At 36.4% G+C, this 16,636-nt stretch overlaps 1 protein-coding gene and 1 pseudogene across 1 annotated transcript; one reads left to right on the top strand and one right to left on the bottom strand.

The window, feature by feature from the left end:
• Positions 1 to 1,378: 1,378 nt before the first annotated feature.
• LOC105049637 (protein ACCELERATED CELL DEATH 6-like) lies at positions 1,379 to 9,294 on the top strand (annotated as a pseudogene).
• Positions 9,295 to 9,324: 30 nt separating this feature from the next.
• Positions 9,325 to 10,555, bottom strand: LOC140851236 (ABC transporter G family member 14-like). The gene is made up of 2 exons (XM_073242795.1): positions 9,980 to 10,555; positions 9,325 to 9,459 (listed from the first exon to the last, which is right to left on the bottom strand). The coding sequence occupies exons 1-2, from the start codon at positions 10,553 to 10,555 to the stop codon at positions 9,325 to 9,327; spliced, it is 711 nt and encodes a 236-aa protein (XP_073098896.1).
• Between the last annotated feature and the right edge of the window lie 6,081 nt (positions 10,556 to 16,636).

Raw genomic sequence — 16,636 nt, 5'->3', positions numbered from 1 at the left:
AGTCTTAGAAATCAGTAAAAGATAGAAAGTCAATTTTTTAGCCATCTGTGACTTAGCCGACGCAGTAGAAAATTGAGCCGACCCAGTAACTGTAATGACTAGTTTTCAGATCTACACAGTGTTGCTTCCAACGGTTAGATTTTTATTTTTAATAGCTAGAATATTAAATGTAGACTCTCTAGATATCTTAGAATAGTGGAAAATGTTTGGGATATAAATAAAATATTTTGGAGCATTGAAGATAACTTTTGAACCTATATATTGAAGAGCATTCAAGTCCTACCAAGTGCATTCAATTGTGTGAGACAATTTGTGAAGTGAAAGAAGAATTTCTAGAGAATCTTTTGTCCTTCCAATCATCCTCTAATTGAAAGAAGTTAGGCTAGCATTGAAGAACTCTACCAACTTCTTTTAAGTATTCAAGGAGAAGAATCAAGCCAACAAGCTTTCAATTCAGATTTTCTTCTCTTGGGCTTCATTGAGTTCTTTTCTAAACTCATTTACTCTTATATTTATTGTGATTGTGTATTTTTATTTTCAATTTTTTTAGGGTAAGAAACTTAGATTGGTCCAAGCCTAGAGTGGATGTTGTATTGGTTTGATTGGTGAGCCAAGAATAAAATCAATCGAGATTGATTGTTAGCCCGAGAAAACAATCATTGTAAGATTGTGATTGGTGAGCCAAGGATAAAACCAATTGGATTGGATTGTGAATCTAAAAAAAATAATCAAACTGTCATCAAGTTAGTGATTATAGTTGAATTTTTAAATGGTTTACTTGAGAAGTGGACGTAAGTATCGAGTTTAGTACCGAACCATTATAAAAGCATTATGTTGGTGATTGTGTGGTTATCTCTCTTTATCATTCTTATTCATTGCTTAAATTTTAATTAGTTTCATTAAGAACTTTGAAGCAAATCAGCACAATTAACACTTTAATTTTTAAATATCCAATTCACCCTTCTTCTTGGGTAGCTATCTTCGGGCAACAGAAACTCTCTCTCTCCTAGAAAAAGCATACTATTTGCATGGCTATGCTACCATGATAAGATACTTACAATCGAAAATCTCATCAGGAAGGGTGTTGGTTTTGTGGTGAAAATGGTGAAACAATTGATCATATTGTGATGCAGTGTGAATGTTTCGAGATTTATTGGAGGACCATATTTGAAAAGCTCGTAGTCACTAAGCTTCCAAGCACCTACAAGGATATATGGGACAACCGAAGAAGGTAGGATCTTGTTGCTCAATTAAGCCTGACACTAGAAAGCCTAATAGCTATGGGTACCTGGTGCTTGTGAAAAGAAAGAAACATTTTCACAAAACTATGGCCAATCCTGAAGTTTTTTGTAGCAACGCCCAACCGTTTCACAAAGCCATGGACCCTGAATTGCTCGAAGTAGCAATATTAGGAGACAAAAGAAGTCTAGATGAATTACTGCAATAATATTTTCCTTTTGAAGCTTCGAGAGAGGGGATCACAATAACGATACGGGAGGATGTTGAAATACTACTCGAAGTGACATTGGAGGGGAACAAAGCCCTCCATATAGCCGCTAGCCAAGGATATTTGGAGTTTGCGAAGGAGATATGTCACAAAGAGAGATCTCTTTTAGAAGCATCAAACATGAGGCTCGACACTCCGCTGTCTCACACTGTAAGGGCTGGGCATGACAAGATCATCTCACGAATCATCCAGTTTGCAAGTGAAGGTTGGGTTGAAGCAAGGAGAGTGATGAGGGCAAGGAACATAGACAAGGCCAATGCTTTGCATCAAGCCACCAAACATAACCATGCAAGCATGGCCACTGCACCGATTGAGGAGGATGCCGAACTGGCATCCATGCTAAATGATGTCGGCATGTCTCCACTCTATTTGGCTATCATGATAGGATCTCTCAATATAGCCAAAGCCTTGCTGCAGTTTCTCTTTTGGGAGAAAGCTTCCTTTAGCATCTTATGCAGGCCCTAACAAAAAAAGAGTATTGCATGCAGCGGTCATCTGAAGTCCAGGTAATTGAGAGCTCAAACTTAAATCTTGATCTTCCTTTTTCTCTCCAACAATAGTTGACTAGATCACTACCATTTGTGAAGTATGAAACCACCTTTTCATTTATGAATTGATCTTAATACAAAAGAAGCAAGATAAGTAAAAACAAACAATAAAGCAAAGCAAGATCCTTCTTTAGTGTAGGGGCCAACCACCGTATACACCCTGGCAAAATAGATCTACATCACTTACAAAAAAAATAATAAAACAAAGAAGAGGAATGCTTAACCACCTAGGAATCCCTTTATTAAACTCCAAAGATCCGAACTAACCACATTTGGCAGGATCAGACAAGGCCAATGGCTGCTGAGACATTGCCATTGTATGGATTGGCTTTCCCCCTTCTTACTTGCTGTTGTTCCTGCCCATTTGGGCTTGTCGATCGAGGTTCATTTAGCAACTTTCCTTGATGGTTACCATCTCAGTAGATGCATAAAAAGTGCATAAAACAAACATAAGCATGGAATACAATTAGAATTCATGAATGAATAATGTAAACATATTTGATTTTCATGAATTCTTGGTGATACGGTAGAGTATAATTTATAGAGAGGAGATACAATGAATGTAGGCTAGAATTATGACTATGTATACAAGAGAATACAAAAGGAAGGAGATATCAAGAGACATCAAGGATCGACATAATATCGGCATGATCTCCGAAATGTAATCTGTATGATTCTTGATATCACAGAGTATCTTAACAGATACGCATAACCTTCGAAATATAATCTGCATGATTTTTTATATCATAGAATATCTGAAATATAATCTGTATGATTCTTCATATCATAGAATATCTTAACAAATATTCCATCATCCCCTCTGAAACTCAAGGTGACAGTGTGTTAGGACCAATAGCACCCTGGTATCACCTAAGTCTGATACCAACTGTTGAAAGACTATCTTTACCTGTGTGGACCTGAAGAAATCTATGATGGATCCTTCTCAAGAATAGTAATCATTAATCCCTAGATCTGAGCTTGATCCTGATACTGCACGCCCCCCCTCTAGGGAAGGGGGCACATGTGAAGCCCTTGGGATGGCATGGAAAACCTGAGAGAGAGAGAAAGAAAGAAAGAGACAGCTAAGATTTCAGGAGAAAAAGCTCTTCTCTTGATTTCACTATTTCTTGGTATTATAAAACTTATATATATATATATATATATATATATATATATATATATATATATATATATATATATATATATATATATATATATATATATATCAATACAACGGGTCAAATAATCTGAGTTCAAAAAACTCCCTAGGCTAACCCATGCATAAAAGCACTCATTGATTCCATATACACCCATGTCTCACATGCTATCATCCCTTGAACTTAATCTTAGTCCAAATCCTTGGTTAACCCCCTTAAGACCTCTCAAGCCAGGCTTTAAGATCTCTAAGATCAAACCCGACCCTAGCCCCAAATAGAAAACCTATACAGTTCTACTCACGTAACTGCGTTGGCTCAGTCTCAGATTGAGCTGGCTCAATTACTGTGATTGGGCTAGCTCAGTCTGAAACTGAGTCAGCTCAGTTTGCGTGCCAACCTCAGATTTTCAAAATCTGCTTTTTTGTTTGACCCTTCCTCTGAGACATGATCGATCTAGTCTCGGTCTGAGTCGATCCAGATCTTTGAAACTGCTTCTTCTCTATAGTCTTCAGTCTTCTCTGATTCTTTACTCCACTTTGTGTCTCCAGGTCTGCTGCTGCAGTAACCAATCCTCTCAAGATTCTTAACATCTAGACCTCAAGCCTGTGGATGCCTCCACCCTAGGACCACTCCTATCCTAGCCCTAAGACCCACCTATCCTAGTCTCCCAGAGCCAACACCCTGACTCCTCTTGTGGCTTTCTAAGGCTTGGAAGCACAACACCAACTCCTATATAGTGAAGCAGATAACTTGAGTTGGCTATGTAGATCTCAAAAATATTCTAGTGTATGAGACTTGATGAAAATATCAGCAATTTGATCAGTAGAAGAGACAGAACCTAAAGAGATGGTACTCTTTCAAATATGTTGTCACATAAAGTGGCAATCAATCTCAATATGCTTGGTGCATTTGTGGAGGACATCATTATGTGCGATCTGAATGGCACTGCAATCATCACAGAAGAGAACTGTAGCGCCTTCATGAACTATCCCCATGTCCTGTAATAACCAATGCAACCAGAGAAGTTCAGCAGCAGCATCCCCCAAAGCCCAATACTCAGACTCTGTAGTAGATCTAATAACCATGGTTTGCTTCTTGCTTCGCCAAGAAATGAGAGAATCATCGAAGAAATAGTAATCAGTGGTAGAGTGTCAATCAGAGTTATCTCCTGACCAGTCTGCATCTGAATAACCTCACAGAGTCAATGAGGACTCAAAAGAGAAATGAAGTCCATGGAAAAGAGTGCCCTTCACATAGCGAATGATGCAAAGAACTACAGTATAATATATTGTGCGAGATGCGGCCATAAATAGACTGACCAAATGAATAGCATATGCTATATCTAGACGAGTAACTGTGAGATAGATAAGACTGCCCACCAGTTGTCAATATAATGTAGGATTACTGAGTGGTTGTCCATTAAAGGCTATGAGTTTCACATTTGGATCAAGAGGAGTCGACTCAATCTTGCTGTCAGTAAGTCTAGCTTTGGAAATAAGATCTATAGCATACTTGGCCTGAGAAAGATAATATCCAGTATCGACAGAATTAACCTCTAGGCCCAAGAAGTAGCTGAGCAAATCAAGATCTTTTATCTCAAAATGCTGACTGAGGTCTCTCTTGAGTGAGTCAATATCGCTCAAATCATCACCTGTAATAATCATATCATTCATATAAAGCAACAAGAGAATACATCCTTGAGGCATTCGCCGAATGAACAAGGCATTGTCATAAGGACTAGAAGAGAATCCAAGTCCTTGAACAATTGAGCTGAACTTAGAAAATCATGCTCGAGGAGCCTACTTGAGACCATAAAGAGCACGACAAAGCCGACAAACCTTATTTCGAGGAAAAGAATAATATGGAGGAGGACTCATGTAGACTTCTGCTTCGAGATCACTATTGAGAAAAGCATTCTTGGCATCTATCTGAAAGAGGGTCCAGTGTCTACTAGTAGCCAAGGCCAGAAGAGCATGCACAGATGTGAGTCGCACAATAAGAGCATACGTCTCCTCATAATCGATGCCATATTTTTGTGTGAATTCCTTGGCTACAAGCCGTGCTTTATAGCATTCCATAGAACCATCCGACCTAGTCTTAATCTTGTACATCCATTTGCAATCCACAGCAGAGTTTTCAGGTGGCAGGTCAACCAAATCCCAAGTGTGAGTCTTATCAAATGCTGTTAATTCTTCTGCCATAGCTTCTTGCCACAAAGGATCGTGTTGTGCTTCTCTAAATGTTTGAGGCTCATGCAAAGTAGCAATAGCATAATAACAATGGAAATCATGAAGAAGAATAGATGGTTGACTTACCCAAGTGGCTCATTGAAGGGAAGAAGAAATGGATGTGGTAGGTTGTGTGGAATCCTCGGAACAGACAGAAGAACTGGGGTCAGTTGTAGAAGGAGCATTATCTTATGTTGCACTGAGAGACAAAGGAGCCTGAGGAGACTCGATAAAGAACCATGCAAAAAAATCTTCTGGAAATAATTCTACAGAGGAACTAGTAAATAAAGGATTATGTGATGTTGAGATCTCAAATTTTTGGATGTTAGAAAACATCTTGTGTTCCCAAAAGGTGCCATGTCGAGATACACGAAGATGTTTAGATATAGGATCCGAATATCTATAAACCTTGTGCTTAGTTCCTCACCCAAGAAAATAATAAAGATGAGCTCTAGGTTCTAACTTTGTTCATTCATGAGGTTGAAGATGAACTAAACAAACACCCAAAAATCTTAAGGAGATCATAATTGGGAACAGAACCATACAATCGCTCGTATGGGGATAAATTATCAATTATGGGTGATGGAACTCTATTAATAGTGGAGACCACTATGAGAGCAGCCTCACCCCAAAATTGCTCAAGACAGGCAGAAGAAATCAGAAGAGTTTGCATGGTATCAAGGGTATGTCTATGTTTTCTTTTAGCACGTCCATTTTGTTGAGAGGTGTCAGGACAAGAATGATGAATAATAGTACCATTTTGGGAAAGACAATCAAGAAACTCTTTTTTCTTATATTCCATGGCATTATCTGTGCGAAAAATTTTGATGTTACAAAAAAATTGTGTTTGAACCATGGAAACAAACTATCGATAAATTTGAACAAGTTCTGAATGATTACGCATGAAATAAATCCATGTAAAGAAGAGAAAAATTATCCACAAAAATCATAAAATATTTGGATCCCTCCATAATTGGTGTAGGTGCGGGTCCCCAAATATCAGAGTAAATCAGATCAAATGGTGCAGATGAAGTAGAGTCACTATTATTGAAGGGCAAAGTATGATGTTTTCCCAATTGACAGGATACACAATCAAAATATTCATTACTAACAGAACCTAGAACACAATGAGAAATTAAAGAATGTAACTTAAAAGATGAAACATGACCAAGACGATAATGCCATGTAGCAAGAGAAGTGGCAGCGGCACAAGGCAACAGAAGATTGGATGAAATGTTGAGAGAAATAAGTTTAAAAAGATGACCTACTCTAGGGCCTGTCCCAAGAGTCTATCCCATTCTTGGATCGTGCACAATGCAACCATGAGAAGAAAAATATAAATTAAGACCAAGCTCATATAATTGTCTAACAGAAATAAGATTCAGAGTCAATGTTGGAATTAAGAAGGTCTCTAGTAAAGATAAGTCTGCAGTGCAAATAGTTCCTATATGACTGACGGACATTTGTGAGTTATCAGCAGTATGAACAACAGGTGCCAGAGAAAAAACTTTTATAGATTCCAAAATATTTTTATGAGAAGTCATATGGTTACAGCAACCAGAATCAAAGCACCAGAAATTAAGAATACTTGAAGTGATAGAAAGGATAGAAGGAGAAGGGCAAACTTCCCTCAAGATTGTACGAAGATCATTCAAAGAAACAGTGATAGAAGAGCTCATAGAAGAAGTATCAGTAATAGCAACAACAGCGGAAGATTCCATAGAAGAATTCATGACAGAATCTTGTCTCAAGGGCTTACCCTAGTATTGATTACTTGACCCTGTAGTCTGCTTATGTTGCAATCGAAAGCACTCTATAATGAGATGACCAGGTCTACGACAATACATATAGTATTTCTTGGAGAAATCTGATGAAGATGAGTTTGCAACAGTCATCATGGATTCTATAGAAACACTGGATGGAATACATTGTGATCGTATAGTAGTAAGTTGGGTTTCCTCTGTGATAAGTTCCGACACAACTATCTCAAGCTTAGGAAAGGAATCTTGATGAAGAAGTGAAGCACATACAGACTCAAAATCATCACATAATGCCATCAGAAACTACATTATCCTTTGACGATCTCGATAGTCAGCAAATTTGAGTGCATTGGCATCATTCAAAAAGGTATGTTCACACAAGGCCAACTGATCCTAGATTGCATGCATTTTTGATAAAAAATCATTAATAGATTGACCAACCTTCTGTCGCATTCTGTGAAGAGTACCAAGCAACTGATTTGGTGAGCAATGTCAGAAGTAGAGTAGCGATTGGAAAGCAGATCCCACACTTCCTTAGCCATTTGATATTGGTCGAACTGGAGCTTAATAGTTGAAATTGAGGTATTCCGAAATCAAGTGAGAATCTAATGATTCTTACTCTCCCAAGTTTTCAGACATTCTTCAAAATCTTCATCTTCCTCATTATTGTTCTTAGTGGGCTTCTTGATAGAACCAGTGATATAGCACCAGAGTTTGCACCCTTTCAAGAAACTAGACATTTCTTGTGCCCATAAAATATAATTTGATCCACCCAAAATAGTGGTAATAGGTATAGAAACATCTGATTTATCCTTCAGCTTGACAAATATACCTCAGAAAATGATAGATTGACGTAGATCAAGTAGAAAACTATAATAAATAGTCCATTTCAAGGTTGAATTAGACCAAACCGACCTCAAAGATTGGATAGAATAGACTGGAAAACTTAGGAAACCGATATGAGAACTTCAAGAACTGGTCTGCACGAGCGATTAGGGAATGGCATGAGCGGCATCATCAGAGGCTGAGCGGATGTGGCAGTCGGCGGTGCGTGGTGAGGATCTGACAATGTCTTTAAAGATCTGATACCAAGTTAGAATTTACAAATGAATAATGTAAATGTATTTGATTTTCATGAATTCTTGATAATACAGTGGAGTACAATTTATAGGTAAGGGATACAATGAATCTAGGCTAGAATTATGACTATGTACACAAAAGAATACAAAAGGAAGGAGATATTAAGAGATATCAAGGATCGGCATGATCTCCGAAATGTAATCTACATGATTCTTGATATCACAGAATATCTTAACAGATATGCATAATCTTCAGAATATAATCTGCATAATTCTTCATATCATAGAATATCCGAAATATAATCTATATGATTCTTCATATTATAGAATATCTTAACAGATATTATATCAAATACAATGCTATGTCTTTTAATTTGTGCTAGTACCATGAACATTATATGGCACAAATACTCACGATACATTTCATGATACCTTTGTGATAGAAATTATAAAAGACATGTTGCAACGAAAGCCGATGCTTACCAAAATGTCGATTCTTTTGGGAGAACTCCTCTTCATTATGGAGCTTCAGAGAGGTATCGTAATACAGCTGTGAGGCTATTATTGGAGCACAATCCCTCTACAGCCTACCAATCAGATGCCGATGGCTTATGTCCCATAGTACACCTTGCAGCTGCTATGGGAAACATTTCTACAGTTGATCAGATTTTACAATAGTACCCTGAAACATACGAATTACTAGATAGGGAGGGAAAGAATTTCTTCATGTTGGCTTTCAAAAGGAGGAAATTAGATGTGGTCAAGAAAATTATCTCCAACAGACCAGATCTTAGGAAGCTGTTAAATGACCAGGATGACAAGGGGAACACGCCGTTATACACAGCTATTAAAAATAGTGATGAACAGAGCATGCATGTTCTTCCACGGGACAAAACCGTAGACATCAACAGTATAAACCATGACAGCTTCATGCCTCTTGACCAGGCTTATGATTTCACGACTTCGACGAGGCAGCACACCTAACCGGAGGTAGGGTACGATATTCACACCAGGAAAGGCCTTGGAGATATGGTTGATAGTGATGTTAGATGTTGTGGCCAGAGAGAGCATCGAAATCCTTGCTTTGGAGCTGATGCCGGCCACTATTATCACCTCTGGGCCATGTTCCAATGGCAATTATTGCTTCTGCTCCCCTTTCGGTGAAGGAATAGACTTCTAGCTACATCAACAGGCATAGAGTTGTTCTAAGCAAATGAATAAATTTTCTGCGATATTTAAAAAAATATTATAGGATATTGTATATATTTTAAAAATATCTATCAAAAGATGGATGATCGTACTCTCTTACGTGCATACATAAAAATACTAAAAAAAAATTGTTGGTTGAGGAAATATTACTGCTAGCATTTGCTTGGATGGGATCAAAGCTACTGGACTCACAGCCTTCGAGAAATAGTGTTGTATTGGAGGAGTTAAAGTGGTGTGCTATGGTCTCGATGGCGATCTTTTGCTCTCTTCCGATTGGAGAGTTGGTATTCACGATGACACCAAGGTGAACGACGACTGCTTCATTAAAAAAGAGAGGAGTAGCATAAGAGGAAGAGAAGAGGAGGACCTCTAGACATATACAGTTGTGTATATCTTAGGACGTCAATAGGTGGGGCAGCCCTACAAATTTTGTGTGCATAAATTTTGTGTTCACACCTAGACATGTGTGTATAAATTTTGGCAAGAAGAACAGCCACATCCAATCCTTTCTTGTGCAGCCTCATGTGCGTGATCACAGGGATGTCGACAACCTTGCAAAACTCTCTGGAACCACACTCATAGTGCTCGTTTTCATGAAATTGTACCCCTAGGAGAAGCTTGTAGCAGTAGTAGATGAAAGAAATGTGCTTCAGCCAGACAATAAAAGGTGGTATGTGGAGAATGTAGTATCCACCAACTAGCAAGAAAGTGAGAGTGGTCACGGATGCAAGGGTGCTGGCTTGCTTCACATACATTAGAATGGCCCCAATGGCAAGGCCCAGACCCTGTGAGACGAGGACATTTAGAAGGATGACACCAAGGGTGAGGAAGAATTCAGAGGGTGAAGGCTTGAGTCCCCCAATCCAGTAACTTATGACCATGAAGGCTGTCGGAAGGATGAGCTCCATCGGTAGGTCGCCGGCCATGCGAGCGAAGAAGTAGGAGAGATGGTACATTCCCAATGAATGTTCCTTGATTAGCATTGCTCGCTCGATCGAGAAGGTGAAGATGGCATTGTAGAGAGGGAAGAAGCCCCAAAATATGGCAAAGAAGAACAGAAGTCCCATCCATCAGGAACACAGAATTGAAAAGAATTAGAATACAATGTTCATTCATGGTATCCTTAAGAGAGTTTTGTAGAATGGCATGCAGCACATAGTAGATCGATCATGTAAGCTTAAGATCCAAACAAACACCAAACACAAAAAATATTTGCAGAGAATTGCAAGAAAAAAAATAATTATGGAAGAACAAAAACTTCGGAGAGAAAAATAATTTATTCAAAAAAAAATAAATATCAAAATTTTACAAAAATACCTCACGAAGGAGTCTCTATACGTTCAAATAATCTCTCCACTCTTTTTTCCCACATTGATTCTTTATGGTTCTATACATACGATTCCGCACCAAAAGAGACACTAAAGGTCCTTTTAAATAGACTACCATGTGGGTGGGAGTTTGACTCTTACCTTAACTCAGAACCAAAGACTTACTAAGATGCAAATATCAACAACCTTTAGAAAGAAATAATTAAATAGAATAACACTAAAAATAAAGTCCTATTTCAAATAAGACATGCGCAAAATAGAGTCCAAGTTGTATTTTGGCTTTGGACTTAGAAATGACTCTCAACACTCCCCTCATTGCAAAGTCCATACCAACAATATTGAATTTGTCGATGCCATGAAGCACCATATTAGCCATCATCAGTATTGTTGTAGTAACAGCAATATGTAACAGTTTGTCGAACCAACAATTGAATAACAGAACTTTTTTATTGACTCAAACAATAATTTCTCCACTGACTCATCCTCTTCGATGCATTTGTTAAAGGCGATGATGTCCTACAATACTTCCTTTCGGCATTGACTCTATGGTCACGACATCGAGACACCTTTGTGCATTCAGCTCATCCCAACGAATATCAAGTTGCTAGTTATATTTGCTACGAGCATCGGCCGTTACCTGCACATAGCTTCTTCTGAACATGGAATCAACTTCTTATGTATAGCTTTCTAATAGCTTAAACTTTGGAGTAACTTCAAAATTAATCGATATATCAAGAATCTTGTTGACCGCCAAAGTACAACAAGAATAATCTCCATCAAGCATTTCTTCTTCTTCCTTGATCTCCGAAGCTATTTTAAGATCAACCAGCTTTCCTTCTTCATAGTTGACTAATTCTCCATAAGAAATATCTAGATTTTGGATAGCTTTAACATAGGACTCTTCCACCTGATTTGATTCTTCAATAGAGATCTCCATAATTAGATCAACTGTAGCATCATCTGAATCTTCTTGAGTAATTTCAAAATCAATAAATTCTTCCATCATGATCTCTTTAGAACTTGAGACTATAGCTATCTTATCAAGCTTTTTTTGCTTAAGATTTTCTTATGGACTTGATTGATCTTCAAGCTGATCAATCTTGTCATATTCTGAATCTCCAGAACTTGCTCCAATTTCTAAGTGATCAAGCTCTCCCTATTTGTGATATTCACCTTTAAATCAATTTTGTTCCTCTTTGAAATTTTTAGAAAAGCCTGGAACTAGAATCCACTCTGCATGTAATTAATTTTCATTTGGAATGTCTTGTATTGCTAAAACTTAAGTGGACAACTGCAAGAATATCCCATGCTTTCTTCACCATCTTTACATTCTGAATATGAAATTTTTTTTTTTATCAATTAAAATTTGAAGAATCTACATTATCTTTTTAGATTTTAGATTTTAGATTTTAATTTTTTCTTGTAATCTCATCTGTTGGCATCATATTTGACTCATCTAAAATATCCCATAAATCTTGAACTTTAAAACAAGCTCCGACAAGATCATTCCAATATAGATAACAAGTGCTATTCAACTTATGAAGAAAAGTGGTAGTAGTAAAAGCAACTTTGCTGATATTAATAAGATCAGGCATCTTGTAACTAAACTCATTGATAGAGAGTAATTGCATCAGCCATAATTATTCACATCTTAAATCACCAAATAAAAGTCCACACGCTTGCACCATTGCAAAATGAATTACTGGAAGCTTTTCAACCACGCTGAACTATGAACACAAGAATCACCAACAATCAAATTGCTGTTTCAAAAAAAAATTATGCTCTGAATAATTTGATCGAAGCTGCAAACTACTCAACCACTCTCTAAGTCTATGACTAATATCATCTAAAGCCACAAACATTAAAACCTTCGCTCTGATATCATGTAGAACAGCACGCTATATGTAGTAGATCGATCATGTCGAACTAAGATCCAAAACAAACACCTAAAAAAATATTTGCAAAGAATTGCAAGAAAAAAAATAATTATAGAAAAATAAAAAATTGAAAAAAAAATAATTTATTCAAAAAAGAATAAATACCAAAATCTTACAAAAATATCTCACAAAAGAGTCTCTACATATTCAAATAATCTTTCCTCTCTTTGTTCTCACACTGGTTCTCTATGGTTACAAACATACGATTCTGCACCAAAAGAGGCACCAAAGGTCCCTTTAAATAGACCATTATGTGGGCGGGAGTTTGTCTTCTATCTTAACTTACAACCAAAGACCTATTAAGATATAAATATTAACAATCTTTAGAAGAAAATAATTAAATAGAATGATACTAAAAGTAAGATCCTATTTCAAATAGGACATGCATAAAATAGAGTCCATGTATTTGAACTTTGGACTTAGCAATGACTCTCGACAAGTTTACCAAAAAAAATGTGTGAGGAAGAGATGACTTGAGCCTCATTACTGGCACACCTCATCATGCATGTGACACCTGTCTAAAAGACATAATGATCATCATGAGCTAGATAGCATTTTATGGTGCACAATTCACGCCGCAAAGGATCCAGGCCTTTCTATTTCACTTGGAGTGTAACATCGTTCCAATGTGACATGTTGCATTGATATGATTAAGGAAGGCAATTGGTGATTCCCAAATTGATGCCTTAATTCTATAAGTTATTGGATTGTGAATCATATGGGTTTTAAAACTTCAAAACTATAAATCCCTCGGTAGCAATGCCTCACATGGTTAAGGGGAAAAATGCTAAAGTTATCACGTCTCGAACCCAGTATCTAGGTCGACCACATGACACGGCCGCATGAACTCTAGAATGATGCCCTAAAGATCATATAAGGACTAAATAAGTATAAATTCAATCTTTTCAGAATTAATAAATAAAAATCAAACATCTCAATTAAATAGTTCAATCAAGATAAATATCCTACTAGTTCAAATACAACTATTCCAAATGTTCAATGGTATCAAAAAATTTAACTAAGTACTAAGAGTTCAGATACTCAACTTTTCATCCAATCCAATCAAACTAAGCTTCCGGAGTTTCTGAAAAAAAAATAACATAGGGATATGAGCTTTTCTGGCTCAGTAAGTATCACCGTACATCAACATCAAAATAGTAGATATATTAAAAATATGTCAATAAGCATATCAAGATGAAATCATGAAAACTCATAACACATATATGAAATAACTCAAATACTAGTATAAACATACATTGAATACATAATCAAAAAATAGATCATCACATGCTATCAGATAAGGTCTTTTATTCAACATAAGTCCATCTGGTCTTAACATCTATTTCTTTTTTTCTATAATTTCAGTTTGATAATTTTTAACTTTCTAACTTTGAACTAACCAAGATCATACGACGATCTTTATTCGAATAGAATTTTCATGATCTTTTTTGGATCAAATTTTCATAATCTTTTTTGGATCAAATTATTTATGATCCTTTTCAAATCAAATTCTTCATGATCTTTCTCAGATCATATTCCCATGCGTAAGCTCGTGGGGGCTTTCTCAGATATAAGCACATGGCCGGCTATTTCTTGATCTTTATCGGATCAAATTTTCATGCATAAGCTCACAGAGTCTATTCCACATGATGAGACTAATCTAAATCATATTTTTTTCATTCAATTATTATATTTTGATTTTATTAAATCAGTTTCAACTTATAATGAGATCAGGATAAGTATATCATATTCATATAATCATACCATCAATCTCTGATATACATATATAGTCGATATATAATATATTTATGCTAAAAAATAGTACAAATGATAATAGTTTCTCAAACATAACAAATTTATCAACATGAACCAACAATACAAAACCAACAATACAATTCCAATGACAAATAGCATATACGATATTGATTATGTACAAAAATTCTTATCTCAATCAATGATAATAATTATGATCTGAGTGTCAAGACCTTATTCGATGTCCCTCTGTCTATCAAATTACTCATCTATATTATTCAATTTAATATTATAAAATAAATCAAATAAATCTAGTTAAATACCTAGCTAAAACCCTCTATTGGGGTTCACCAAGGTCCACACCCTAGTCTCACAATTTTTTTTCCTTCCAGAAATTTCCCATAACCCATCTAATATGAAAATAATTAACTAATTAATTAATTAATTGACTGACTAATAAAAGAATGAATATATAATAGTAAAGTGATATACGAGTATTAAAGGTGGCATTTCAGATTGATACATAAGACTATAGGATAAGCTTCCATAATATCATATGTCAAATTTTATTATTTTATTATTTATATTTTTTAAATCAAAAATAAATATGTCAAATTTTATTTTTTTATTTTTTAAATAAAAAATAAAGGTATAAATAGTATGATAAAAAAATAAAAGTAGTATTCCATCTTGACATGTAAGATTATAGGATAATCTTTCACAATGCCATGTATCAAATTTTATTTTTTTATTTTTTTTTATTTTTTAATAAAAATAAACATATCAAGTTTTTTTTATTTTTTATATTTTTTAAATAAGAAATAAAAGCACAAATAGTATGATAAAAAATAAAAAATATTTTAAATTATTATAACTCAATTTTATATAATCATAATAAAGTGATACATCGATATTAGGGGTGGTATTCCATATTGATATGTAAAATTATAGAATAATCTCTCATAGCACCACGTGTCAAGTTTTATTTTTTATATCTTTTAAATAAAAAATATATCAAATTTTATTTTTTATTTTTTATAAAAATATAAATAGTATGATAAAAAAATAAAAAATATTTTAGATTATTATAACTCAATTTTATTCTAAAAAAAAAAGAAGCAGACAAAGTCGCGATCATCAGAAGTCAGAACCCTTTGCCCTCCTGCTATCCTATCGCCAACGCTGTCTCTAAAGCTTGTGTTCTCCATTTTCAGCAACCCACCATCATCCCCCTCTATCCTCGATGGTGAGGCGGAGTTGGTGGCGGTGGTGAACCCCACGTCGTCTCCCCTGCACGTGTCCAGCATCACTCATGTGCTCTCCCCTCTTTCTCCGCCACAGGCATCGCTGTGCTCCCCTGGCTCATGCACACCCACCCACCCTTGGCCCTTCCTCTTGACCCTTGGGCCGACAACATCGTCATTGAGGATGGTGGTATAGGGGATGAGGCCATCCATCACAATCTAGGGTGGAGCGGTGGGTTTGGGGCCCGACGAGTCATGAGGTGAGGCCGGGTGGTGGGGCTGGTGTAGAAGTTGGGTGCAAATGGCTTTATCCACGATGGCCTCCAGGGTGCCGCTCAGCCATGGCTTCTCTAATGCGGCAGCAGAGGAGGAAATTAGAAGATTTCGTTGAGATTTGCTTGTAGATATTGGATGTTGAGTATTTATCAAATATAGCAATTTTCATTGGTTTGGGAGGCTATCTTTGGAAAGATAAACACTCAGAGATTTTTTTGATTTCATCATGAGATTAATTGATGAGAGCAACTTTTAATAAAAAATATTATTATTATTATCAATTAAATCTTCGTAATGCAGGGTTAAGTGCTAGTTTATTTAATTAAAATAAACCAAAGAAGAGCCCTCTCTTCTCCTTTATTCTCTTCAATAGGGGGGTTTGTTCTCCGTTCTTTCTCTCCCACTCATGGCCACGGAAAACCAAGCCGGCCACCTATGGTGGCTCTTCGCAGTGGCGAAGCCATGGCCCCGGCGACGGCCCCAATGGTGGTTTGTTGATGCCGGCAATCGACGAAACCAAAATGAAAAACAGGGGTTGCCCTGTTTTAACTAAACCCACAGCTCACCGGCTCTAATAGTGCACTCACGACGAGGAAAAATCCAAAATAGAG

The sequence above is a fragment of the Elaeis guineensis genome, chromosome 8 (assembly GCF_000442705.2).
Source record: "Elaeis guineensis isolate ETL-2024a chromosome 8, EG11, whole genome shotgun sequence".
In the NCBI taxonomy this organism is placed as follows: Eukaryota; Viridiplantae; Streptophyta; class Magnoliopsida; order Arecales; family Arecaceae; genus Elaeis; species Elaeis guineensis.
The sequence above is the reverse complement of the archived record's forward strand: the minus strand, read 5'-3'. Positions and strand labels throughout refer to the sequence as shown.

What these genes read in the sequence shown, in the direction of transcription:
- LOC140851236 (XM_073242795.1), bottom strand. Translation starts at nt 10,555, where the DNA reads ATGGGACTTCTGTTCTTCTTTGCCATATTTTGGGGCTTCTTCCCTCTC. An exon ending in AGAAAGGATTGGATGTGGCT is followed by an intron (nt 9,460 to 9,979) that starts GTTCTTCTTGCC and finishes CTGTTGATGTAG; the next exon opens with CTAGAAGTCTATTCCTTCAC.